At 37.3% G+C, this 25857-nt stretch overlaps 2 protein-coding genes across 8 annotated transcripts; one reads left to right on the top strand and one right to left on the bottom strand.

Annotated features, from left to right (window-relative positions):
* Positions 1-1201: 1201 nt before the first annotated feature.
* CMC2 (C-X9-C motif containing 2) lies at positions 1202-16110 on the bottom strand. 6 transcript variants are annotated; one of them, XM_042027148.1, is made up of 4 exons: positions 16025-16110; positions 9556-9692; positions 5364-5435; positions 1202-3459 (listed from the first exon to the last, which is right to left on the bottom strand). In XM_042027148.1, the coding sequence occupies exons 2-4, from the start codon at positions 9634-9636 to the stop codon at positions 3385-3387; spliced, it is 228 nt and encodes a 75-aa protein (XP_041883082.1). In that variant the 5' UTR covers positions 9637-9692; positions 16025-16110; the 3' UTR covers positions 1202-3384. The 6 variants fall into 6 exon arrangements, with proteins under 6 accessions (XP_041883082.1, XP_041883083.1, XP_041883081.1 ...); XM_042027149.1 differs by having other exon boundaries at positions 15964-16056; XM_042027147.1 differs by having other exon boundaries at positions 15763-16032.
* A 96-nt stretch (positions 16111-16206) lies between these two features.
* Positions 16207-25663, top strand: CENPN (centromere protein N). 2 transcript variants are annotated; one of them, XM_042027143.1, is made up of 11 exons: positions 16207-16461; positions 17047-17236; positions 18370-18415; positions 18967-19023; positions 19442-19518; positions 20552-20728; positions 21431-21532; positions 22096-22153; positions 22573-22685; positions 23279-23402; positions 25556-25663. In XM_042027143.1, the coding sequence occupies exons 2-11, from the start codon at positions 17066-17068 to the stop codon at positions 25588-25590; spliced, it is 960 nt and encodes a 319-aa protein (XP_041883077.1). In that variant the 5' UTR covers positions 16207-16461; positions 17047-17065; the 3' UTR covers positions 25591-25663. The 2 variants fall into 2 exon arrangements, with proteins under 2 accessions (XP_041883077.1, XP_041883076.1); XM_042027142.1 differs by lacking the exon at positions 25556-25663 and adding an exon at positions 23743-24976 and having other exon boundaries at positions 16215-16461.
* Positions 25664-25857: the final 194 nt, after the last annotated feature.

The following is a 25857-nucleotide window of genomic DNA, read 5'->3' as shown; positions in this document are numbered from 1 at the left end:
TATTAGTAGACCTTCATGTACTGCAAGGCAGGTTCTGTTGAGGAGCAGCGTGGTTATCACTGAGCCTGTAAAATCATCTAATGGGACCACTAAGATTTGCTGATACTCCATTTTAGTTCATATTAATAAAACTCAACATGTGACATTAAGTTGCAGCACTAAAATCCATTATGTTGTCCAGGTAGAGAATCTCCTTTGCTTAAGCACTAATGCTAAAAATTCATTTTTAACTCAACTATCAGAATCTGGTATCAGTTTTCCAGTTGTTCAAATCCTTTTAGGTATTCCACAAAAGTGTGCTTTCACTTGTATCAGAAAGAATTTGTATCAGATATCATGATTTTTTTTAAAACATGGGCAGTGCCAAATTCAGGATTGCCTGACTGTTAAATACACTTTATACATGAGGTGTGGAGCTTCAGCAAAGTGTGTAACACATCGGAAATATTCATTACAGTGATTTCCAGTAACGGGGGGAATAACTAACTCACAGGACTAGTCCTCACCCAAACTGTACAGTCAGCTCAACTAAATCAAGGCTTTGCTTCAAGGTCTAGAAACCACACATTGTCCTTATCAGCAACAAAGAATATAATTTCTTGAGGATGTTACCAACTAAAGTTTACAGGGAAAAACGAGCAGTACATTCATAATATATTAACACTCAGCACTGCAGCTTAACAGGAGCACCAGATTCAAGCCCTGTTGTATAAAGAACTTAACACCAGAGCAAGAACTCGCCCTGCTGTTCCTACACTATGCTGCTGCTATTCAGCAGAATATTTTTCCTTCTACTAAAAAATAAATTTTAAAAAAATTCAAAATAAGGCAAACAGAATGTCATAATTTAGTTTTCCAGCAAGAAAAAGTACACTATGAACAGTGTTACCAGGTATTTCTGGTAAAGCTGGAGGGATTTTCAACAGTTGTAATTCCCTTTACTCTGTCCTCCTCCTGTCCATGGATCCTAGACTTTTATGGCATTTCAGTATGGAAAATCCTTACCACTCTGGCCGGAGCTGCCATTTGCCCTCTCTGTTTCCCCCTTCTTCACTTTCCGATGTGAAACACCTATGAGCTTTTCACACACAACACGACAAAAAATTACATCAGATTTCTTTTTCTCTTCTCTCTCAAATATGCTCTTTCAGAAAGAACAATGGGAAAAATGCTCCTATAGACAAATGACATTACAATAAAGTGTCTTCAAAGTCTATAGAGATATATATTTATTTCTATAGAGATAAGGTTTATTTCACCCAAGCTTACTTTAGGAAACAAGAAAAAACCCCACATTTAGTATTTCATCCTTACCTCTTTCTCTGTCAGATAAATCATATGTATTATTACACCAGAGGTTTTCAGCTTCAAGATCAAACTAGCAACATGAATTCTGTCAAACAAAAGGAACAAAACCCACAGGAAACAATGGGCACTCTCATATCACACTACTAGTGGGCAATTAGCAAAGAGAAACAGAAGGATGACCATGATCAGACTTTCACTAGGTAAACAAAGCTGATCTCTAAAATACATTTATAAACAAATGTAGTTGAAAGTATCAATAGGAATTGTGTGTGCCATTTGGTCTTTCATTCACTAAGCACATTGATCTTTGCAAACATGATTGTGACTAATGAGCTGTGTTAAGTGGCTCTTGGTTTCTTATTTTGTTGCTGTGTGAAAGATCGGGACTCACAGAAGCTGATTAAAGAAACAAAAGCTTCAGTGCTTCTGCACTCAGATATCAGGTTCTCAACCTAATCTCTAGAACAATTCTCAATTTATTTATTTACTTAAAGGCTACAATCCTATTTAAGAGCTTGCCTGAAGTAGGTTGTGTCCTCTCAAATGGAAGAAGTATCATGGATGCAGAGTTCCCAGATAGGGGAGTTCACTACAAAGTACTCCGAAAATACTCCGAAAGTACCAATAAAGAGTGCACCACTTCCAACCATTCAAGTATGAATTCAAACAGTGCATCATTTACTTGTTCCAAAAGACAAACAGCATGTCAAGATGCAGAAACAATTGCTTCAGCTTTGCTTGGAGCTTTCATTGAAAACATTTGTGGTTAAGTTTTACTGATTTAATTGGGTCCATCCAGGTATTGAAAAATAAGTAAAATTATTCTATCTAATTCACCTTTCAAAACAGATCACAAAACACAGTTTTATTCCAAAAATAGGGGCATGTACCAATTCCAAGACTGAGTATCAACAATGGTTCTTACAACAAACCATGTAATTCACTGTAGAATAGACACCTTTTTTTCAAAAGGTTTCTAGACACTTTGTGTATTTGGCTCAACAAAATTTATTTTTTAAAAAAGTATTTTGCTGCTAGGTAGAACAGAGGCATTATTTAAAAGGTGAATCCAGCAGGCACACAGAGAAGCAGCTCCATCACTGTACAAACCAGTGTATGTTTTGATATCAAATCTTCTGAATTCTGAGACTTGTTCTGGGCTTTCAGCAGTTTGATGGCAAATAAACACCTTTTATAGGCTAACAAGGCAACTTGGTAACACAATACATATTGACTTGCCTCAAAAGTTACACTTTTCTTGCACTTCAGTGTCAGCTTTGCTTCAACCTCAATAGTCATAACTTTACCTTTGTACCAGAGAAAATGGAAGAACTTTAGCTTGTATTTTTGGCAGCACTCCTCTTCAAAAATCACTCAGCACACATTGACTGTACTCAACAAAAATCAAGGCGAAGCTTTGTAAATCCCTGGAAATGTTCCATTCTGGATTTCTAAAGCCGCATGCTTTGGGTGTGATGAACAAATTGTCTTACAGCAGTCTACACTGTTCATATGGTTGGCAGGGAGGATTTGTAATCTTCTCAGCTGAAGACAGTAGCTTCATCCTTTTAGCTCCAATAAAAATACTAGAACTCCAATTATTCCTTGATAGGCAATTTCCAATTTCAATCCACATCTGTTTAAAATTTCCTTTTCCTAATCCATTTACTAAGTGTTATCACAACACTACAAAAAGTGATGTAAAAAGTAATTTAGTGTTTTGCAATGAAAAACAAACAAAAAAACCCTACAAAACCCAAGATATGTAAGAGAAACTGCTAAACACAAGGAAATAAATGCAACTCAGTAAAGTGGGAACACAGCAGCCTTGAATATATAGTACCTCACACACACCGATTCCTCATTACTTAATAATCATAAAACTGTGCCAGAACAAAGACTTGCCACAGTAGTTTTCTTTTAGAGGTCAAAAATTAAGTTAGGTTGTGAGTGATGCATTTATTTCGTCACCATTTCACAAACCAGAGGCTTGACATTGGTGATGAAACACAAGTATTCTGTCAGCTTCCAAGTGAATGTCCCTATGGAGCTGCAGCTGTCCAGCCACAGCACAGCTCACTTCTCTGAGGCTTTGTGAGCATTAATTATCCTCTGTCGTTTCTCCCGGTTTCTAAGCCTGTTTTCTTCATACTGGAAGACAGATACAGAAATTAATAGATCAGCTGTTATCATTAAATAGATATGTCAAATTTAAAACTGTAGAAAGCATTTTTTTTTACCCAGGAACAGAAACAATATATTTGACTGATGCATTAGAAATACAGCTCTTGTTAATATATACATACAGGTTCATTTTTACTTTGAAATTAACATTTATTCCATTAAAATACAGGTTTCTAAGTTTGAGGTTATTAAGCTAAAGAGTATTAGAACATTCTAATAAAGAAGATTCAGTTAATCTTAAGGAGGAACTTAATTATACAGAGATCTAACGTATGACAGCTACGCTTCACACGAACTAGGAAAAATAGTTGCTCTGGTGCTATTCTAGAGCACAGGTCAGGCTCTTTTCCTTTCACAAGATGCTGATTAATGTGTGTCTGCCTTCTGAAACATGAATTTGTCATCACAGACTTGGTCTATTTTTGATCCTGGTCATTAATTATATGCACAGATAAAGCAGGATACCAAGATGAAAGGAACAAAGGCAAATTTGGATTGAATGAGTGTAAGGCATGTGGGGATTTTTAATGGTTTAAACAAGAACCACATCAGAGGCAGGACTCCAGTGTAAAATGGAACCAAGAAAGCTTTCACAGTTAACATTCATGTATAAGACCACCATGCTTTCAAGTATGGCCCTGCACTAGCAGAAACTTGAAGAGCCTCTCTTTCATTGCAAACAAAAAGGAAACATTTTCATGGCTCAAATAAATGAAAAATTAAAAATCAATGCATCATCTGATCTGTATTTCACGAGAAGCAAATTATTATCCTTAGGTTAGAGCATATATTTGTTCAATTTTTTAATAATTGGTATCAAGAATAAAACCGAAGTACGCCACAAATATTCAGTTCTCTATATAATGTAATAAACTACTAAAGAAATTGATTTTGAAATGGATTTGCAGTTTTTCATCCATTATACTGATTGGTCTATAACTGAAATAATGACCCGAAACATTACTTAACCTTTACAGAATGCTTAACTTTTTCCCTTGCCAATATTTAATTTTTCAATAACCCATCCATGTTTGTACATAGAATGAGAACAATGGATCTTTAAAAGCTCTATCTTTACCTATTCAGTATTTCTGAACAACCTTTCAGGGGCTTCCTAGTAATGGCATATCAATATAGGCACATTTTAAGAAGGCAGACAAATATAATCATCAAGAACTCCTTTAATGTAAAGGCTTCAACGGAAGAAAAAAATAAAAAAATAAGATTATGTAGAAACTTTTTAGTATGGTGAAATTTATGTCAAAATCAGAAAATACAATTTCAAGTTAAAAGGTGCATGAAATGTTCATTTATATGTTCTGTCATGTAGGCACAACCACCATAAAGAACAGTTGACACTCTCCTGAAAATGCGCCTATTAAGACAGTTAATCCACTTGAACTCCCATAGTCTTCATTCCTTCATATCTGCAGATGTAATACAGCAATATTTTCATTTAGGGCCTAACTCAGCAACTCATTAAGTACTTTCCATCAGTATAACTGACTTCAGCTTTAAGTGTTACTTATGCAGAAGTGACCATTACTGCTTTCTATTTAATTCTGTGCAAATATCACTACTAAAAAAAAAATAGGAAAAAAGTCAGAAGCAATCTGTGAAGTGCCAGTTCCTATCTCCAATATTTGTTTCATTAAAATGTGTTTGCCTATTTTTGTATATCAAAAAATACACGCCATTTGTTGATGCCAGATTTTACTTGACAAATTTATCAAAAAAAGTCTAAATTTGGTCTCAAGTGCCCACACCAGAATGTGCTTCCATTTATCGATTCGTACCATTTAGTAAAAAGCAACTCTAGTTCTCTCCCATTTTTTATTAAGCATTTAACTCACAGTAAATTTATTCCTTACCTCTTTTTTTAAGCACTTCCGCATCTCACGGTCAATATCATTGCAATGACCAAAAAACTTCAAAACATTGTGCTGATGAGTTAAGGAGAAAGAAAAAATTACAATTTAAAGGTTTCTTCCTCTGAAGCTCTAAATTTATTTCAATTCATTTGCATTTTTCAACATATACTGGTTTTCTTTTCCTCTCCCTTTCTTGTGAAAAGTGGTGTTTGGTAACTTTTTTTCCCCCAAGCAGGAAGAAGTTCGAGCAACTCCTAAAGCTCACTTGAGCCATCCCTACCTGGCTGAAAGTTGAAGGTACTCATCTTATATAACAAGACTAAAGGAGGACACCTAAGCTGAAGCGGTTGTCTAAACACAGAACATACATTTTATTGATCTAGAAGTCAGTCTCACAACTCTCACTCACACCAAATTAAATAGTGTACAAAAAATAAATATTCTGAACTCCAGCTTGTGGTACAGAGGCAACATCCTCCCAGCTTTAGCTTTCATTATTTCTTCGTGACCTAGAGAGGCAAAGGATTCACTGCTCCATTATCCCAGCCACATGAACAATGTGGTGTTGGTCCAGAAGATGCAGGCACTAGGTTTAATTGATTGGAACGTTAGAACCAGTATAAAAAATCTCTGTGGATCTTGAGGTTAATAAATAAGATGCATTTCTCATCTTTATGGCACAGGTCAACTGTGGGCCTTACGCAAATTTAAGTGTGCCTTAGTTTCTGAAAAACTGCACGCCTTGTCCTCATGAGGGCTCTCCACAGCTAACATGATGACATTCACCATAAAAATCTGTCCTCTTAGCCCACATTTCCTAAAGCAACTGCATACTATCAAGCATTAAACCTCTCTCAGAATGCATGGTTTTAGAAGGACTGCTTTTTCAGGGGGATGCTTGTGCCATGCCACAGAATCTCACGGCAGAACCTGGCAGCAGAGCATCCAAGTGATTTAGAAGACCTGAAGGGGGGGGGCAGGTTTAGTAGATATTTGCAGCTACACAATCAATGGAGATAACTTGGCCAATCTTGCAGACAACTAATGAACTTAAATAAAAAAGACCATGAAGAACAAAACAGATGCAAATGAAGACACTTCCATATTTCAGAGGGAAACCTATGTGCATTTCCATAGCTGACCAGCAGCCAGGTGGATTTATACAGGTGACAGAGGAAGACTATAAAAGATTCAAACAATGAACAAGATCTCAGCCAACAGAACACAACTGGAAGTAGGAGTGGGTTAATAAAGTTTATGACAAACACTTAACTATAGCAGTGCTATAATTAGCTTGTTTATACCTCTGTGATTTATAAAGGGCATCAGATGACTCTGAAGCAGTTGCATGGTATAAGTGATCACTTTACTGCATGCTAATCTTGCTTTTACAACATTCTTATTTCAGCTAATACAGATTTAATTTTGTGTTCTACTCTCATACCTGCATATTAAATTTCAAGGTGAATGCTCACATTTCAAACTAACTCCACTCTGAATACAGTGGGTTTAATCTATGTTTATTTAGCCAGATTCCTAAAATGTCAACTTCTTGGCTGAGATTATGAGGGAAAAAAAGAATCAGTTTCTCAAAAACACCTATTACACCTATTACAGTGCTACAATTGCAAGACAATATACATTTCTTTGAGCTGTTACCTATAAAAATTAGTCTACTTATAGCACATACTTGGCATCAGAGTGGAGTTATTAAAAAAAAAGTGACATCAAATAGGAATCCCATTAACCTCTCTTCACTAGATACAAAACTTGATATACAGGGCAGGTTCTAGATTAGCGATAAAGTAAATCAAATTGACTGTTGTGAAAATGGACACCCAATTAAAAAATAATGCTTTTCATCCCTCAGGAACGGTGATTTAAATTATAGATGAAGGTTCTTAAGACATTTTGGCATTATAAGAAAACAGCAGTAGTCACCAATAACTCATTAAGATCACTGACTTCAGTTTCAGTGACTTCAATTTAAAAAGAATATTTCAGTACATTCCCCTGGAATTTCCAATGAAAAAGTATTGCTCCCTTTCAACTGAGTGTGAAAGAAGTCATCCTCACCCTTTCTGTTCTGAGACTGCCAGCACAAATATCCTCTCCCAGCTGAGCACAAGACTGACAAAAGTAATTCCTCTTCATGTAAAGATCAACTTCAAACACAACTAAGAGAATATAATTCTGTGCATGACTATTAGTGCTGCTCCTAGTCCCTTCATAAGTCAGATTAACAATAGATTCCTTTGAATCACTTGCTGCCAAGAAGTTCAAGTGCACCTTCTAGTTCCAGTTCTCAAGGCAGTCTAACAAGCTATGTCATACAAGTCCAGGGTACTTCTGGACATTCATTTAAAACAAAAAAAACCAAACCACAAACAAAAAGCCAGACAACCATTACTTTCAAGTAGTAAATCACTACTGCTGCATTCCTACTGAAAGTATAGAAAGCCCAGCTTTGTATGTACCAAAAATCAGGACAAATCTGAATGTATTTTCTTTCCTGATTGGATTTGTTTTCATAATTATGAAAAAATAATTACAAAACTTTAATTTTATATTGCTTACATACTGCCTATTTTCCTCCTAAATGATGGTCATTTTATTTCACAATCTTTCCAATACTATTGTACTTAATGCACACAAAGTGTTCTCAGTTCTAGCTATTGAACACTTACCTACAACATTAAAGTTGCTGGGAAAAAAAAAAAAAACAAACCAACTAAAAAAAGAAAGAAAGAAAGTCTCTACAATCTCTCAAATTACCGAAGCATTTTTAGGCAAATTAAGATTTCTGAACTCAGAAAAAAAAGCGTAACTTGTACATTTAATACAACTTTTAGTTTTAAAGCTTGGAGATGTTCTGTACAGGAGCACTGGAATGGGAAGTACCACCTATGGGATTGTATCAACAGACTGCAGTGTGCTTATGTTTCAAGATACTGCACTCCAAGTGCCAGCAAAAACAAATTGCATGTTGCTGAAGAAAACCAGTACAATATACTCCCTGAAATGTATTTTAGTATTAAAAGTCTGCTCCCTTCATTGTTGTAATTTAGAAATCATAACAAAGTGTGGTGCAGAAAATGTTTTTAATGTTACTTTAGCTACTTTAAAACCTTGAAAAAATGTTGTTATCCCTCTTTCACTTAAAATGTCTTCTCTCACATTTTGTGAATTATCAGCCTTGTTTCTCATCCTGTTATGGCTTTTGAAAATAAAAATTTAGAATTCTGCTCAAAACAGTAAAGCTAACATTTGTATTGTCTTAGAATCTAACTAACTGCATTAGAAAAAAGTATCCATGTCACAACTGAACATGGAGGTGAAAATATTGTAGATTGCATATAGTGGTGTAAATCAGAGTTTTCACATTCATAGTGAATATTTAAATGTATTTTTATCTCAGTAGAAACTACGAAATTTAACTTTTTATGCACAAATACAGCAAGATTATCTCTACAGAACATCTCTTTAGAGTATACTAGGAAAATAATTAACAAAAACAACATTGCAATGATGTAGCAGAAAGCTTTCAATGCAGGGGGCAAATCTTGTACAGCTAGAGGTGCAGAAGACATAGACAAAGCAATTTTTAAAAAGGCCTTTAAACAAGTGAGATGACTATTCCATTATCCTGAAGCAATGAAGAGCCTGCAGAAGCCTGAAGACAATATCACATTTCATATCCTTGGGTAGGTGCCTATTTAAGAAGATGGAAGACAAGCAGTAATTCCCAATTAGCTCTCCAAACACTGAATGTCATGCATGAGGCTGTTGGGATCCCCATCAACACATCTCCTTATAACCACACTGACCAACTGCCCCAGGGACAGCTGGAATATGGAAATGCCATGAGCATACAAAAAGAGGGCATTTGGTGCTGATTTTATTATTGTTTTTTGAGGGGCACACAGTACTAAGAGCTGCAGAAGTTATTTCAGTCCTTAAAATAGTTCCCTAAGTGCTAAGCTGTAGCACAGAAAATTTTAAGGTATGTTGTATTTCCCAAATAAATCACTTTACATACAGTCATCAGATAGCTCTTCAGTGAAAATACACCAGCTATATTTCATGGCTGCTCTGCCTAGAGGAGGGTTTTCTCTTCACAACCATATAATATCACTAATTTATCTGACACAAATTTCCCCAACCCACCCACTCTTAGCTCAACACTCCTTACCTCCTTGTGACATTTCTTGAGCAGACTGATAATTAGGTTACACTCTTCAGTGTGCAGATGAGGAGACAGGTCTGGATGCATCTTTAGTTAGAGATGATCTTAGTAGCACAAGGACAAGAATCTGAGAAAATTTCCACCTGCCAACATTAAGACAGTGTAACTAGCAAGTTTGATTTAACACAAAAGGTATTATCACAGTATTATTTTAACAAAAAATATCTGAGATCAAAATGCAGTTTAATGCATATAATTTATATTACATGGTTACAGTCATTAAACCCAGTACATATCTGATCTTCTACACAACCCAAATGTTAACAGTCAACCAGAAGTTTATTATCTTGACTATCACAGATGTAAGCATGCAGCTGGGATTTTAATTTTCAGGGACACTCTGGCAGCATTAATCTTTCTTGAACTCCAGATTATCTTTTCACTTTCCTACTTCAATTTTCTGCTTTCTTGCTTTAAAAAGCTAAGTGTATGTGATTTTCTTTCTACCTTCTACAAAGATTACAACAGGAAGCACAATGCTATTGCATTACAGCACTCTGAGAACTGGCATTTTTTTTAGTTATCTACACGGTTTTAAAAAAATCCTAATCCAGACATTGGTGATGCTTTAAATACCGGTATTTAATCACTTCATCAGTAATGATATTTTTTTTTTAAATCACTCAGAATTGAAATGTCCCTTCTTGCAATTCCATGTTTTTGCCTCTTGCTCTTCTCTGTGCTCCTTTGAAAAGCAACTAGACTCGTCTTCTACATGAATCCCCCACTCTGTCAGATAGTGGCAGGAAGCACTTCGGCTTCCCTCAAGTTTTCTCTCTGGAACACTAAAAGGGAACACCCTTTCCTGCAGGGTTCTGTAGGGAGGGAGCAAGTTCTTTAGCCGAAATGGACTGAAAGCATCATGTGACAGTGGCTGAAAGAAGTTGACATCTTTGTTCAGGAAGACCATCAGGAAGGGGAGGAGAAAAGTCCAGTTCATACCAGGACAAATGGGCTCATGTCGGCAACATTTTATTTTTATGGCACATACTGCCACTGAATTAGAGAGATGCCTGTTTGTTTGTTTACTTAGTAACTTGTCATTTCCCCTTCTCCCAAAGGGATCACCTTTCCAGTTGCAATATATCAGGCAAACACCACTACAACTTGTATTAAGCAGCCATCACTGTCTTAACACTCCTACAAGACAGACTGGACAAATAAAAGTAGCCAATGGTCAGATTTTACAATTGCAAAATCCCAAAAGTCAGCTCAAGTGCTGACAGCTATAATCTCCACTGCTATTCCTAAAATGCTCAAGGAATATGTTCGGCTTAAAGAGCCACATACATTCATATACCCAGTAGTTCCCATCATGTGTTCAGCTTAACAGGAGTTAGATTTCCACAAGCAAACTTAATTTTAAAAATCCAAACATTTAAAAGCCTCTTGAGAACCATGAGAATATGTTCCACATAGTGGTGTAGTGATTTTCTTCCAAAAACCTTCCCCCAGACTATCTGGAAGTCTAACGTTACACTACACTTACTCTTAGCACAGAAGTTGTTGGAAACTGTACAAGTTGCTTAAGCATTCTTTTCAACAAATTAACAAATGAACCTTTAGAAATATGACAGCAGGAGCACGGCTGTAACAGCAAAGTGATTAAGAACCCTGCTGTGTTATTGCTACCAGCTTTTGATTGCATGCCACACAAAGTCAATATGTTTTAAATTTATCAGTAGAGCTTTTCTGATAGCTCTGGAGTTAGCATTCCCCTGAGAGGGTGACCTGCTCAATGGCTGTGTGTTACTTTAACACGTGTGAACCCAGATGATTATTAAAGCTCTTCATCATTCAGCCTCTGCCCGCACTTCCTAAAACTGTCATCGGAGCTGGCAGTCTCAGAAGAAAGCAAGAGCAGTGTCCTAATGCAACAGGGAATGCACATCAGCACAGGCCAGGAAGTCAAATGGAGCATTTCAAGGAAAGATACATTATTTCTAAACTCAGATTAGTAGTCACTGCCATTGTTTACAATATTATTCTCAGATTATGGATGAAAGCCATCAATGCCACAAACAGAGGTGATGGTGTGTTTCATCAATTAAAAGCCTTCTAACAACTCCAAGGGACTTTTCCAATGGCACCTCTTGTAGAATAGATTCTACAAATCAAAGGTGTTAACTGTCACACCAGTTCATAGATCAGTACTCCTGATATTTTCAAATAATATTCCAGTTACCAACTAGCGTTAGTCAGCTAGTATTAGAAAGTTCCAAGTTCAATTAATAGCACTCAGTTCAATGCAGGCTGCGATGGACAAAACATCTTTCTGAGCTTCCCTGGAGCCTTTAAGCACTTCTGAAGTTATGACAGAGCAGTGTTAGCAGTGCTAAATATTAAACTGATGTTTAGAAATGTCAGATTAGACAGTGATCTATAAATGAGCAGGGAAGGCTAATCTTATTGCTGGAGGGGAATGACTGATTTCAGTCGTTTCAAAGAGTTTCAAGAGAAACAACCATGTGTGTGAAGAAAGGACATTGGTTTCTTTCATTTCTTTTTAATAACATTCTAATGAAACATAAGAATTGCAAGTTGCCATCTTATCAGAATTTAAGTCCAAATGGACAGAATTTTGTATAGGTGGTAGCTCATAAGGAATTGAAGTATAAAAGAACATTGGGAAAACAAACAAAAAAAAAATCACGGGACAAAATTGTGAATAAGTAATATAAAATTTCTGTACAAGAAATAGTAGCAGTGAAGTAAAAGAACAACATTTAGAAAATACAGGAATTGCTTTAGGACTGCAAAATGCTAAGCAAATGTTAATATCTGAAATGAACATTTGGAGAGAAGTAAAGAAATTATCTCTTTACATAATGGCAATGACATATTTCACTGGTTTGCACAGAAATGTTCTTCCCTTTAATCTGTTTGATATTAGATTCAGTGCAATTTTTTCTTCCTTGTTAAAAATTGCATTAAAAATAGCTATCTCAATTATTTGGTTAAAATACCTTAAAAATGCAAATTTCTGTAAACTATTAGTCTCTGAACATAGAAGACATGGATAAAGATAATTAATCTTTCAACCTCCTAAACCAGTTTCGAAATCTATGCTATTCTTCTGGGGAAAAAAAAAATTAAGAAATTGTCTCGTTCCAGTATTATATTCTGTCTGGTTTCTCCTTAAGTAGGGAAAACACAGAATATTCTAGCTTTATGATTTCCAACATAAACCAGAATTTTTTCTAAAAAATCAAAAGCCTAAAGCTGGAAATTCTCTAATAATGATACTGAACTTCAAATACTAGTATTTCTGTTTAGAAAAATAATGAGATAATTCCTTGTGTAAGCAATCTTGGGACACCAAGCAACTCAAATTTCCTAACAGCAATCAACATATAAATTATCAAGATTTGATACTCATCCCTAGTCTGAAAATTGATCTATACATATGTTCAACACATTAAATATTTAATATTAATTGCAAAAGATACCTACATGTACTACAAAATTCAAATAAAACTGCAGACACCCAGGAAGTAGGCAGAAACCAAAGGCTGACCCAAAAGAGCATGGGAGAACACTGTGGGCATTTCATATTTGCCACCAAAATTTAGGATAAAGTGCTCATTTCTCTCCATGTGCCGATTTCTCCTCCTGACCTCCTTATGGCAAAAGGCAGCAAAAGGGCCCAGCTGTGTGGAGAAACAAAGGGATTTGGTACATTCCCACTTCTTCCCAAAATCAAATGTGAGGTCAGCATGTCAGGAATCCACAAAAGTTCCCTTCTTTTCTCAGAATCTCCCATAAATATGAACTAACCAGTTCCCTGATGCAGCAGGATAACTAAATTAGGTTCCTTTAGTTTTGCTGATGAGCCTAATGCTTAATATTTCCACACTTGAGGGACAACAATGAAGGGAAGGTTTAAATCTAGGTAATTGTTTCCATAAGATGCTTCCTCCATATTTAATTAAAACATGTTAGAAGCCTACTTTTTAAACCAAGTTTTAGTATTTTCCATAAGAAAAGAACACAATCATATTTTTTCAACTTTCTAAAGTCAATGGTAAAAAATCCCCAAACCACATGAATTCGCACACTGTTCAGAAAAATGACCTCTTAAAGCAAAATGCAAATCCTTGCTTAGCAACCCTGATGATGAAAAGTTACATCTGAGCACCTACATTGCTAATGATGAAGCTCTTTAACAAGAACACAGAACTCTGCTTTCTACAGCGCCACAGAAGACAAACATTTGCTGCAAACACTCAACTAACACCCACAAGGCGGCAGCAGGACCGTGCAAACCACAACAGGGACTCACGGCAGGGAGGGGAACAAACCTGCAATTCCTCTGAAGCCACTCTACTCTCCATGTTTAACATTTATTTTTGCAGTTAATGTCACTGTCTAACCTGAGTAAGACAAAACACCTGGAGTTTCACAGTCTCAGTTACACAGTATTGTTCTGTTTGGTGTTTGGAAATAAATATTTACAATCCAAACAACTTTTTGTTTAGTCAAATCCTTTCTGTTTTCTCTAAGATTGTACAAATTTTTAGCAAAGAAAATGGATTCAGCTCCATACCTAACAGGCTGGTGTTACCTCAAGGTATCATTCATGCCACTTCAGCAGAACTCCTGCATTCCTAGTGTTATCTCTCATACACAAAGAATTTTGACAACAGCTTTGAGTACTCAGAGATCAGTGAAATGAGAAATTGCAGTTGATGCACATCATTTCAAAACCCAAGGGAACTCAAAACTCAGGACTTTGTCTCTACCTAACAATAATATCATCAACATCTTCCAGACCAGGACATTAAAGTGTCACACTGTGCTGCTGTCCTTAAGGCTGTGATTAGGCACATTGACAATAACCCCAAACTTTCCAGCATCTCCAAGAAATTTTAAAATCCACTTTAATAAACCAAGCTTAGCTAAATCTTACTAAATTTACTCATAACCTCTTGAATTTTGGTCTCTGAAACTATGCACTGGTTTCCCAACATTACTTATTAGAATGGGGGGAAATAATTTAGAAACATATCTATGAAGACTAGAAAGGAAACTGAAAAAGGGTCAATTATGTCTACTTCTAGATCTTTTTCTTTATGTAGAATGCACTTACTTTGCCTGAACCTAAAGAACAATCTTTACAATTTCATAAGTAAGATTCATCCTGATTTTTATCATTTTACATCACCATTTTGTCAACAGTTCAATGTCCCTCATGAATTCACCTGCTACTTTTACTAGTAAGTACCTGATGAAACTACATCATACCTGATCTCATACTTAGCAAAGCAAATTAAGGTGTTAGTCCTAAGAAATAGAGCAGGTTGAACACCAACTGAATATTGATTTCTACAGTTTTATTTAAAGTGATCGAGTAAATCACAAGAAGGCATTTTCACTTCCTGGCAATTATTTAAGGTCGTATTCCTACAAGAAACATCAGCAGAGTTTTGGGACATTTAGTGGGATATTTTTATTATAACATACTGCAAGTACCGTTGCACAATACAACACTGTATCACAGATTATTGAACCAGCCTCTTCCTATTCCTGCTATGCCTTTTCAGTACATACAGTTAAGAATAAAAAGATCCAGACAGAAAAAGTAAAGCACTGTCTAGTGGAAGGTGTCCCTGCCCGTGGCAGGGGGTTGGAACGAGATGATCTTTGAGGTCCCTTCCAACCCAATCCATTCTACGATTACGTAAGGGCAAGGTGCTGTCACCAAATTCCTGTTCTGGCAGCTGCTCTTGTACTTCAAGAGCAAGTACATCAGCTCCATCCACCAGACCAGGTTTCATTCCATCTCATCTCCATTTCATTGATTTCCCAAAGAAGAACGTTATGAACCTAACAGAATCTTCTTGCTTACTGTAAAACAGCTTTTCCCCTTCAAAGAGAGCAAGAGGATCACATTTCCATGTTGGAAAAGACAGGCTCTGACCCCTCGAGCAGCCCGATCCCGTGACAAAAGGCAGGTAGCACTCGGCAGAAAGTAAACATTGTTTAGTAACACAGTTCTGCCATGGGGGGCGAGGGGCTGGCTGGGGCAGCTGCTGTTACCAGGTTAAGGCAGGGGGGTCCCACTGAACCAGCCCGCGCTGTCCGCAGCTCCTCACTACTCCGGGAGGCCTTAAAGAAGGGACGGGACACACAGACACAGGAAGAGCAGCTTACGGCAGCCACAACGGAAACACCCCTGATCCCGCTCAGAGCTGCCCTTCCAAAGCGCTTCGGAAGCCCAGGGGCCGATGCACGGTGAGCGGAAGGTCACAGAAGCCGGACCCGAGCTCGGCTCGTCACGGCCCCCCAAGCCAGGCGGTGGGAATAGAAGAAGGCAGCAGGAGGAGGAGGGTCGGGGGGTGTTTCCCTACACACCCTCTTTTCCCCGAATTTTTCTCTTTCCCGCTGGCTCTGCCCGAGGCCGCCCGTCACTCACCCCGGTGCAGGGCGGGCGCGGTGACTCGGGCAGCCCCGGCCGGAAGCCGCCTCAGAGCGAAGAGCGCGAACGGCGCCGGGGCGGGGCGGGGCCGCAGGCGGAGAGCCGTGTGATTGGACGGGCGGGCACGGTGCGGGGTCTGATTGGTCGATTCGAAAGGCGGGCGGCGGGAGCGGCGGGAGGCGGCCGGGCCGAGCCGAGCCGAGCCGAGCCGAGCCGAGCCGAGCCGAGCCGAGCCGAGCCGAGCCGAGCCGAGCCGGGCCGGGCCGGGCCGGGCTGGGCCGGGTCGGGTCCAGTCCAGTCCAGACCAGTCCCGTCGGTCACGGAGTTCTGCGCGCTTGTGCCCGCTGTCTAAAGGCCCCGGGCACTCACGGACCGGACAGACAGCAACAGCCCTGGGCAGGACCCAGCGCCCCATCCGTCTGCACCAGGCCTCGGTCAGTAAGGGAAATTTCTAAGGGCGTGACGTGACTTGGTCTGTTCAGCTTGAAGAAGAGGAGATTGAGGGGGGAACTCATCGCAGTGTACAGCTTTCTCGTGAGGGGAAGTGGAGGGGCAGACAGTGACTTCTGACGACCAGTGACAGGATCCCAGGGAATGGCATGAAGCTGTGTCAGGGGAGGTTTAGGCTGGGTACCAGGAAAAGGTTCTTCATCCAAAGGGGGGCTTGGGCACTGGAACAGGATCTCTAGAGCAGTGGTCACAGCACCAAGCCTGACAGAGTTCAAGAAGTGTTTGGACAACACTTTCGGGCACCTGGTGGAATTACTGAGGTGTCCTGCGCAGGGCTGGGAGTTGGACTCAATGATCCTTGTGGATCCTTTCCAACTTAGGATATTCAGTGTCTATGTAAGTTATTGCACGTATTTTAACTTGCCGCTGTCTAAATCTGTGGTAGTGCTGCACTTAGGACTGACATCAATGTCAGCCAGTTGTGCCGAGGTGCAGCTCTGTACATCTTTGAAGGGAGCAAGTCCCCTGAGCTTGCCTGCAGCTTGGTCTTATCTTCTTTAACCTTTCAGCTTTCCAGGTGGTTCCATCATGGATGAAACTGTGGCTGAGTACATCCGAAGAACTGTGCTAAAAATCCCAAGGGATGAAATCAAGACGGTGCTAGAGAAATGGGGCTTTCTCTCTAAGGCACAACTGCAGACTCTAAATTTCCATCAGATAAAGGACAGCATTTCTCATGACGTTGTTCAACTCTGTGAGGTAAATCCTCTCCTTCAGAAACTGTTGGTGATGTATAGGATGCATGTAGAAGCATCACCAAAAAAAAAAAAAAAACCCAAACATTAATCTTTGGCCACAACCCAGCCTCAAATGGCACTTAGTGGTCTGGAAAATGTAAAGCTGTAAATGTAACACCACTGATTTTGTTTGATCTATAGACATGTAGAACAGACCCATACTAAATATGGAAATACATGGAAAACATGGAAATACATGTTTTGAGCTCTAAGTTACATATGGTAGATTAAAAGCTCAATGCGTTAAACCTTTAAAAATGGGTGTGTTTCTAAATTGTAAAATAAAGGCATTGATTGAGTTGTCTACTCATTACATAGTCCTGATTTAAATCTATTTAGTGTGGGTAATAACAGTAGTTTGTATCTGTTAGACTTTAAATATTTTTTTTTTAAGTTTCCTTGGCCAGAATTACTTCCATTCAGCATGCTGTAAGCAAAAAAATTATCCGATCTGATTTTGGTGTACCAGGAGTCTTTATATATAATATCATAACCTTGATAGATACAGTTATTACTGATATATCTTGAATTCTACAGCTTTTTGTATCATTCCCTTTAAATTTCTTACTCAAAGATTAATTACCTGTAGTGTAGATAAAACTTCAGGAGATAAACTATTAAGTTATTCTCATAAGATAGCAAATGTCGTATTTTAAAATAACATTTTTTTCTGAAATACTTGTATCTGTAACAAATTGTCATTCAGTTTCTTAAAAATCTTTTCATGCTGTAAAGCATAAAAAAAACAATAGCCAATTATGATAAAACTCTTGACAGTGAGATACTAGTCAGTGTTGCATTATGTCACAAATACCCATTAACTTTCTTTCTAATTGGTTGTACATCATAAGAACATATAAGGATTATGTTCCTCTTGCTGCCTCTGCAGAGGAACACTTAAACCTTGCTGAAATAGTTTTCATTATTGATTTCTCAAAACCTGGGATAAGGTGTGGTGCCTTTAAATAGAGTGTACATGCTATGGGCTTCAATGCAATATCCTTTAAACTACCAATACTGAGATTTTTCACTTGCTAAACAGTGTGATTGAGCATTCTGGACCTGTAGTTCACAATGCGCTCTTGTTCTTTCCAGGAAAATTCTGCAGACATAAAACAAGCAGCTGTTCTAGACATAATTTGTAAGTAAAAAGTGAATTTAAATGACATTTATTTTTTCTGAGTAGGTTGATAATGCCTGTAATTACACAGCAATTACCCTAGTGTGGTGCAGATGCATGTGGGGTAAGCACATCATGTTTTAGATTCATCTTTTTGGATGTGACCTCTTTTACAAAAAGCTCGAGATCAACAGAAGTATATAACTCTTAACTCCAATATTAATTCACAACTTGATTAGACAACAGTGAAATCTCAAGGTTTCTTCTAACAGTCTACATGTCTTACATTTGAGTTTTGGGCAGTTTAGGTAAAACAATTCCTTAAACATTGAACCCCAGGGATGCCCTTTATTAGCTGCTCACTAAATTACTAAATAACTTTACATCTCTTTTAATAAAAAAACTATTTTGCTGTTATGATTGCTATGAGTGGTAGTTTAAGAATGTCAATACATTATCAAAAATAATATTTTTTAAGGTAACCTGTAAGTAAAAGTGTTGTAAAATTCTTTGTTCCTTTAATTACTGTTTGATAATACACTGTGTTATTGAGCAATTCGTATTTTTCTTAGACAACCACATCTACCAAAACAAAAGAATGTGGAGTGTTTACCAGATGAAAAAATCAGGTAAAATGTCTTCCCTTGCTCTAATCCCATAATTCTCAGCAACTTAGTGTTGTGCTGCCTCATATCCTACATTTTAAACTCAAATGTAGTCTCATCTGGATTTTTTCTATACAGACATTAACATTTTACTGCAGCCTAGTATGAATTTTTCACTTGAGATGATCTCTAATGTTTTTAGAATACTTTCTATTAACTTCTCAAGCAAATACTAGATATTAGTAACTACTAATTAAATATTAACCTCTTCCCTGTATAGCAATAACAAGGGTCAGAATTAAAGTGCAGCTCTTTGTATAAGGTTATGCAGCTTCAACTTTTTCTGCTTAATTTTGTTTCAGCAAAACTAAAAACATCTCTAAACCTGCTTCTTGTAGACACAAATTTTATTTCTGCCTCGTTTCTTTATCTCATGTAACAGGAGAAGAATTGGAATATTTTGACATAACAGATTTCAAAAAAAAGTTTAAAGGAAGACTTCGGTCAGCCTTGAAAAATGTAAGAATAAATCCATTCCAAATTTGCTTCACAGCTCTGGTGTCAATATGTTGTTTTCATAACTGTCCCTTACAGTTTGAGTCTAAACTTAAATGGAATTTTTCATTCGGGAATGATAGGAACTGCACGTGACATAGGAAAAATGTATTGCATGTCTGTTTTAGCAACTTCACAATTATGCTGGAAGGAAATAAAATGTAAGTTTGTCTTAAAATGTGACTGGCTTCATGGCAGCATGTTCATGGTTTTTTATCAAATCTTAGCCCAATCTGCAGGAGCCTTTAGTTGCTTTAGCTCACCAGCTTCATTTGGGCAAGGTAATAGAAAATGCCTCTGGCTGATTACTTGTGTCACTCCTTGACACCCAGTGGGTTCCCACTGACAACAGGAGAGGGCAACAAATACAAATCACACTCAGCCAATCAGCTGCAGTTCACATCACTCTTATAATGAAAAGTTTTGCAATATTTTTGGGGTTTCTGTTTGGTTTTTTTTCAAAGTCAGCCTTCTTAAATCAAGGCAAAAAGTAAACAAGGAGCAAATCAACAAGAATAGGAAAGGGAATGTTCAGACTTTTGGTTGTGTATTCTTGAGCACTGATAAATATTATATTCAGGTCTAAAATCACAAGTTGATAAAAAGTTTAGTTTCTCCAAAAATGGACATATTGGAATTATTGCTACTAGCCCTCCTTCTAAACAGACATCTTTGTGTTGCTTTCCCAAAAGAGAAATCAGTGCTTTTGTAATAAGCTGTTTTCTACCTTCAGAAGAAAATGTATACTGACAGGAAGAAAAGCAATATTAGAGTTTGAAAGGTGATTCTTCTTTTTATCCCAGTTTGTGAGGTTATTGTTTTTCTGTGGAAATTTTATTTAAATACAATTCTTACGACGCTAGTGGGTTTTTTTCTTATTCAAGTAGTGGTACTATAAATTATGTTTGGGTCTTGTGAACACGGATGTTAAGAGATGAGAAAATCTTTATGGATACCTAAATGGGTTGGTAAAACAAAGCTTTTCTTTTTTTATCAGGTCACCATCACCTTTAAGGAATACGAGGATAATGCAATCTGGATTAGAGTTGCCTGGGGAACACCATATAAAAAACCAAACCAGTACAAACCCAGTTATGTTGTGTACCATTCACAGACTCCTTATGTCTTCATTTCTGCCTCAGTGCTGAAGAGCAACTTGCCTCTGCTGTGTCAGGTACAGAATAAAACTTAGACCCTGACTTCACCACAGTCATGTAGAGCTATAATTGGGTTAGCTTTTAAGAGGATGGGTAAAGACTCCTCACTTAACATAATTTGCTAAACTGCATCCTTTTTTTTTTTTTCTCCTTAGCTCATGATAAAAATGGGGCAAAACCCATACCTTTGGATTGGTGCACTGTGAATAAATTCAGTTTATTGGAATTTTTACTGCTCCTGAATTTAATTTCTTAACCAAGTCTTGGGCAGTATTCCATTAAATTGTCTCACAGAAGTTGAAGAATATTACATCAACACTGTTAACTTCAAGAACTAAGCATATGAGCTTGTCAGGGAATGCCATTCATTTCTGTTAACTTGTGATCAGCTCTGGTAGTCTTTTTTCCTCTATTTAGAAATTTCCTCAAATGTCTGTAGTAGTAATTCAAATATTTTATGATTCTGTTTGTTTATTTTTCAGCTGATAAGACAATGGGATTTAGCTTGTTAATACTGGGAAGGCTTTTAAATATTAACCTGAGCTTAATAACAATCTCTGCAACATTTTTTCAGATATTTAAATTTTGCTAGTTAAAGGGCAGTTGCTTACCTTGAAACAAAGACATCACAATGTCTAGAGATGCTATGTTTTTTTACATATTACAAACACAGTGATGATTAAGACTGATGTTAAAACAATTTCAATTTTTATTTAAAGGCCCTGATTGTTGCTTCCAATTACCATGACATCCGTGAAATGGAGCTTCGAAGTCATTCTTTAAACTCCCTTAAAGATATTGTGTTTAAGAGATATAGCCAGGTGAGCCACTTCACAAGTAAAGCCTAAGATAAGTCTTGCTTTTTGTTTCAGGCCTAGTTCTCACCCCCTAGCAAGGGGGAAAAATCACCTTTTCCAAGAGAGCATCAAGTTAAAATAATATTGAACTACTGAGGTCGACAGCCTTTCATGAAGGTAACATTGCAATGGGGATGTAATTATTTGGTGTCCCACATACTCTTTATTATTGTTATTCCTGATGGCTAAACTCAGACTAAAAATTATATGAACAATTCAGTCCTAAGTATTTTTAGCATCCTTTCATTAGGCTTCCTAGAGCCATGAGTTGAAGGCTGTTGGAATGGGTACTTAGCTTGCTCATCCACATAAAACTGGTAAATAGGGAAATGTTCACAAATATCCTAAGACAGGCTTTTTTTTTCAAAAGTAGGTTGGCTTTCAGCCTTCTGGTAATGGTCAAAATTTGGAAGATCATTCTTGCAGAATTAGAAATAAAAGGAAGTATATTAAAGTTCTTTTCAGCTAGAGGTTCTAAAAGTAGAACTGAACTAAAATCTTTTTTCTCTCTCTCTCTCTCCATTTAGAACTTCCAAACTTACTATGCAAAACCTCTGCAAGGAGGGAATGTAGAATCAGAAAGTGGTACGTATATTTGGAATGGAAAGGCTGTTTATATGTCATTCCCGCTGGCTTGTGAAATGAGACTGATAAAAGGAAATGTATATATGCTCCATTCCCATTATGTTATCCATCCCTGGTGCCTTAATACTGGCTGGCCCTGAGAGAGGTCAGTATTTCCCATGACTGGCATGGGACATGGAAAACAAAACCACTCAATGCCCAGTATCTCATATTAGCTTGTGTTTTTCTCTTGGTAAGAACTGAAGATATAAATAGTAGACACAACTGCCTTATCAAAAAAAAAAAGAGTGCACTGAATTCATTAAAACTATTACTTTCAAATTTTCATTGGAATAATCTGATCAGAAGAACAGTATTGCAGCAGCTGACAACACTGTCTTTCCCTACTGTTTTCTTTTCCCTACTCTTTTCCCCTGCAGCAGATATAAGGATAGTTCAAGAAAACAGAAGTGAGAAAGAAAGAATCCACAGACTGAACTGGGAAGTTTTTGGTGGTGGTCCTCAACCAAAACTCGAATTTGCACAATACAGGGTAGGAAAAGCAACCAATTTGATTAAGGGTTTTATAATTTTAATGTAGTGGTAGTCAGATTAAATTTCAAATTTAAGAAATCCTATGGGTTTTTTAAACTTTAAGGAGGACGTTTTAAAATAAATGAGTTAAAAGTCTCTGTAAGAAACAGATTGAAATTTGGTCAGAGTTTTCAATTGTGTTTCAGTCTTTCAGCCTTGTGAACTCAGCATTTTGACCTGTTTTTGTTATAAAGGTAGACTTAGACCAGCAGTGTGTTGGAGCATGAGAAATTAGGGTTATTTTAAGTACATGCAAAGCTTATGCTGTGTATAACACCATAACTGACTTCTCGATGATGCACAGGTTTTATTGCATGAACAGATAAATTGAAAATTCTGAGATACTTAATGTTTTACATTACTGAACAAGCTGCCTCTTGCTTTCAGCAGAAAACTCTTTGCCACATGGTGGCACCCTCAGATTTTACTACAACATTTCTCCAGCTGGAATCATTACCAATTGGGAATGGTCTTATTTAAATGTAATGTGTAATAACATATAAAAAAATATATTCATTGCTTATACTCACTGGTTAAATTTTGTGTTAACAGCTTGAGACAATGTTGAAAAGTGATCCTAAAATGGGTGTTTTGGATAAAAAAGAACCATTCAGATGTTTGGTCAAGTTTTCTAGTCCACATCTCTTAGAATCGCTGAAATCTTTGGCACCAGCGGGTGAGTGTTCTAACTCTATAAAATGGAGGGAAATTCCAGAGTTTTAAGTGTTTTTGTCATCCTACATTCTGCTTGTATCTTGCATAAGGGAGCAACTTCATAGTTTGTTTAGAAAAAGAAACGTAGTAGAATAAAAATGTTACCACTTTAAAAACTTATGTCTAAATATGTAACATTTTATTCTTAGAATTACTGGTTTGTACATGGATACTCAAGCTGTGGTTTTAGTTTTAGTGGTTTAGTTTTGCATTTCAGTTTTATAACAGTTATGAAAGGTAAATAATGGTGGAGTACAGTTGTAATTATCTGTCTCTCTCTCTCTCTCTCTCTCTCTCTCCAGGTGTGGCTGATGCACCAGTTTCACCACTCCTTACATGCATACCACATAAAGCTAGGAATTATTTTAAAATTAGAGAGAAAAAAGGTTTATTTCCAGAAAGTTTTGTAAGCCCTTAATTTAAAACTGATTCATAGAGAAATATGCAACTCATTTATTGCTGGTGTTAATCTAAAACGATCATAAGCTTTTAAAAAATAACTTACTCTTTGTTAATACCTTAAAGTTTTTTCCAAATTATGGCTCGTCCTTGAATTATTTTTCCGCAGCTGTCTTTAACAGAAGTTAACCTTAACTAATAAAAAAAGCTAATTGGAAAGTTTAAACAGAGATGGTGGTTATTTTAAATTTAAACGTGATGACTGGTCTTAACTGTATTTTTAATAGTATTTGTGTAGTTAAAGCTTCATAAAGACGCAATAATAACTGTAGCTACTCAGTTTGCTATCATAGCTGTAGATGGCTACGATATTGCAGGTGGCCTTTCTATTTTGGACAGAAGCTGCCCTGTTTGGAGCAGGTGAATAGTCCCATTCAAATGGGTGGGGCTCCCTGGCTGCAGCTCAGGCATGTTTTTATCTAAGTAGATGGTCTGTATTCAAAGACTATTACAGGGCATGGGGGTGAATGGACTTTTGGAATAGGGATGTCAATAATAAGCTTCCATCCAGCTTTAGGAGGTATTAATTCAGCTTCCAAAGTCTTTCTCACCAAGGGCAACAGCCAGTAACAAATACTTGAAAATCTGCCTATTGCTGTTAATGTCTTGTGAAACTTTTATCTTGGAAGAATACAGGGAAAGAGGCAATTTTTTCTTTTTAGGAAGGTACATGTTTTAGAGTATCTCAATTAATCAATTAATTTATCCTTCAGAAATCCTTGCCCATTGCCACTAGTTTTTTTGCGTGGGGACAGAGGTTATAGAATCAAGATGGCAACAAGTGACAAATGCAAACAGTTTTGCACTGGAGTTCTCTAGAGCTAGTAAATGTTGGTAATTGTATAGATAATTGCTGCTTTGGTTTTTGGGATGAATTTGATCAGAAGATTCAGTTAAAATGTACAAGTGTTTCTTTTTAATTCTGTTATCGGGACTGTTTTGTGTGTAGTTGGTGTATATAGAATTCCAATATACTTTCAATATCTCAGTGTGCAGAAGCAGCCATATGTCCAGAGGTTGTATGGGCATGTTTTTGTTTTCAGACTGTAAATAAATGTGCAAATTAAGCCTTATAAACGTTTGTTTGGCCTGACTTTAAAACATTACTTGTCATGTACTGCTTTTTGGTTTGGTTCAGGTTTCAGCACCTCTATAACTCACACATGAAAAGAGGTTTAGGACTATCTGCTAGCAGTATGGATTTTAGGAATTCCACCTGTGAGATTTAAATGTTGATTTGACAAAATACTTAACATAATGTCAGGATTCTGGAAGAATTCCAGGTTTGGTGTGATAGACATTAAGAGCTGGCTCTTAGCATGTCTGGCTCATACTTCCACGATTCAAATCCATTACGATTTCAACGTGCATTTCACTCTGTGCAACTTGTTCTTCATAATGCTCTCTCCCAAATAACCTAAATGCCTGAGCTGGCAGTGATTTACCATAAATGTAAAGTTCCCAAATGCTCTAGAACACTGTGAGTACCTGGACTACTGCCTCTTGTTTCTGGGAAAGGCAGTCTCCATCCCGTTTTCAACATCCCCTTTTTGGTATTTCTTATTTTCAGAGTTGTTTCATCTCTTAACTTCCTGTAAGCAGGGATATTCAAGGAACTATGCAGTATTTCCAGCTGTGTATTTATTAATTTTTCAGGAAATATCTTCAACTCTTGGGTTCCTTCTTGCTGAGCAGGTGTCCCCATCAAGGGAGATGAGGAGAAGGTAAGGCAAAAGGGGGAATGTGGGGACCAGACTTGTCATCCCCACTCCAGTTGGTCTCTTCCAGCAAGTTGGCAGTTTGGGGTTGGACTAGATGACTTTTAAAGGTCCCTTTCAACCCAAACTATTCTGTGCTAACCCCAAGCAGCAGAACACAGGCAGCTGAGGGCACAGAGGCTGCAGGAGGAACACACATCCTGGGGCTACACCTATGGCATAACTCCTACCCAATAAATG

The sequence above is a fragment of the Corvus kubaryi genome, unplaced genomic scaffold (assembly GCF_017639235.1).
Source record: "Corvus kubaryi isolate FWS band 111438036 unplaced genomic scaffold, C.kubaryi_AGA036_p1.0 37300, whole genome shotgun sequence".
NCBI classification, from domain to species: domain Eukaryota; kingdom Metazoa; phylum Chordata; class Aves; order Passeriformes; family Corvidae; genus Corvus; species Corvus kubaryi.
The sequence above is the reverse complement of the archived record's forward strand: the minus strand, read 5'-3'. Positions and strand labels throughout refer to the sequence as shown.

Bases quoted from the DNA above. Each gene is read 5' to 3' on its own strand.
- CMC2 (XM_042027148.1), bottom strand. From the start codon at position 9,636: ATGCATCCAGACCTGTCTCCTCATCTGCACACTGAAGAGTGTAACCTA. The intron at 5,436-9,555 runs GTAAGGAGTGTT...TTAACTCATCAG, and splicing joins TCAAGAAATGTCACAAGGAG to CACAATGTTTTGAAGTTTTT. The intron at 3,460-5,363 runs GTAAGGAATAAA...TCTGTCTTCCAG, and splicing joins GGAAGTGCTTAAAAAAAGAG to TATGAAGAAAACAGGCTTAG.
- CENPN (XM_042027142.1), top strand. From the start codon at position 17,066: ATGGATGAAACTGTGGCTGAGTACATCCGAAGAACTGTGCTAAAAATC. The intron at 17,237-18,369 runs GTAAATCCTCTC...TGTTCTTTCCAG, and splicing joins ACGTTGTTCAACTCTGTGAG to GAAAATTCTGCAGACATAAA. The intron at 22,154-22,572 runs GTACGTATATTT...TTTCCCCTGCAG, and splicing joins GAATGTAGAATCAGAAAGTG to CAGATATAAGGATAGTTCAA.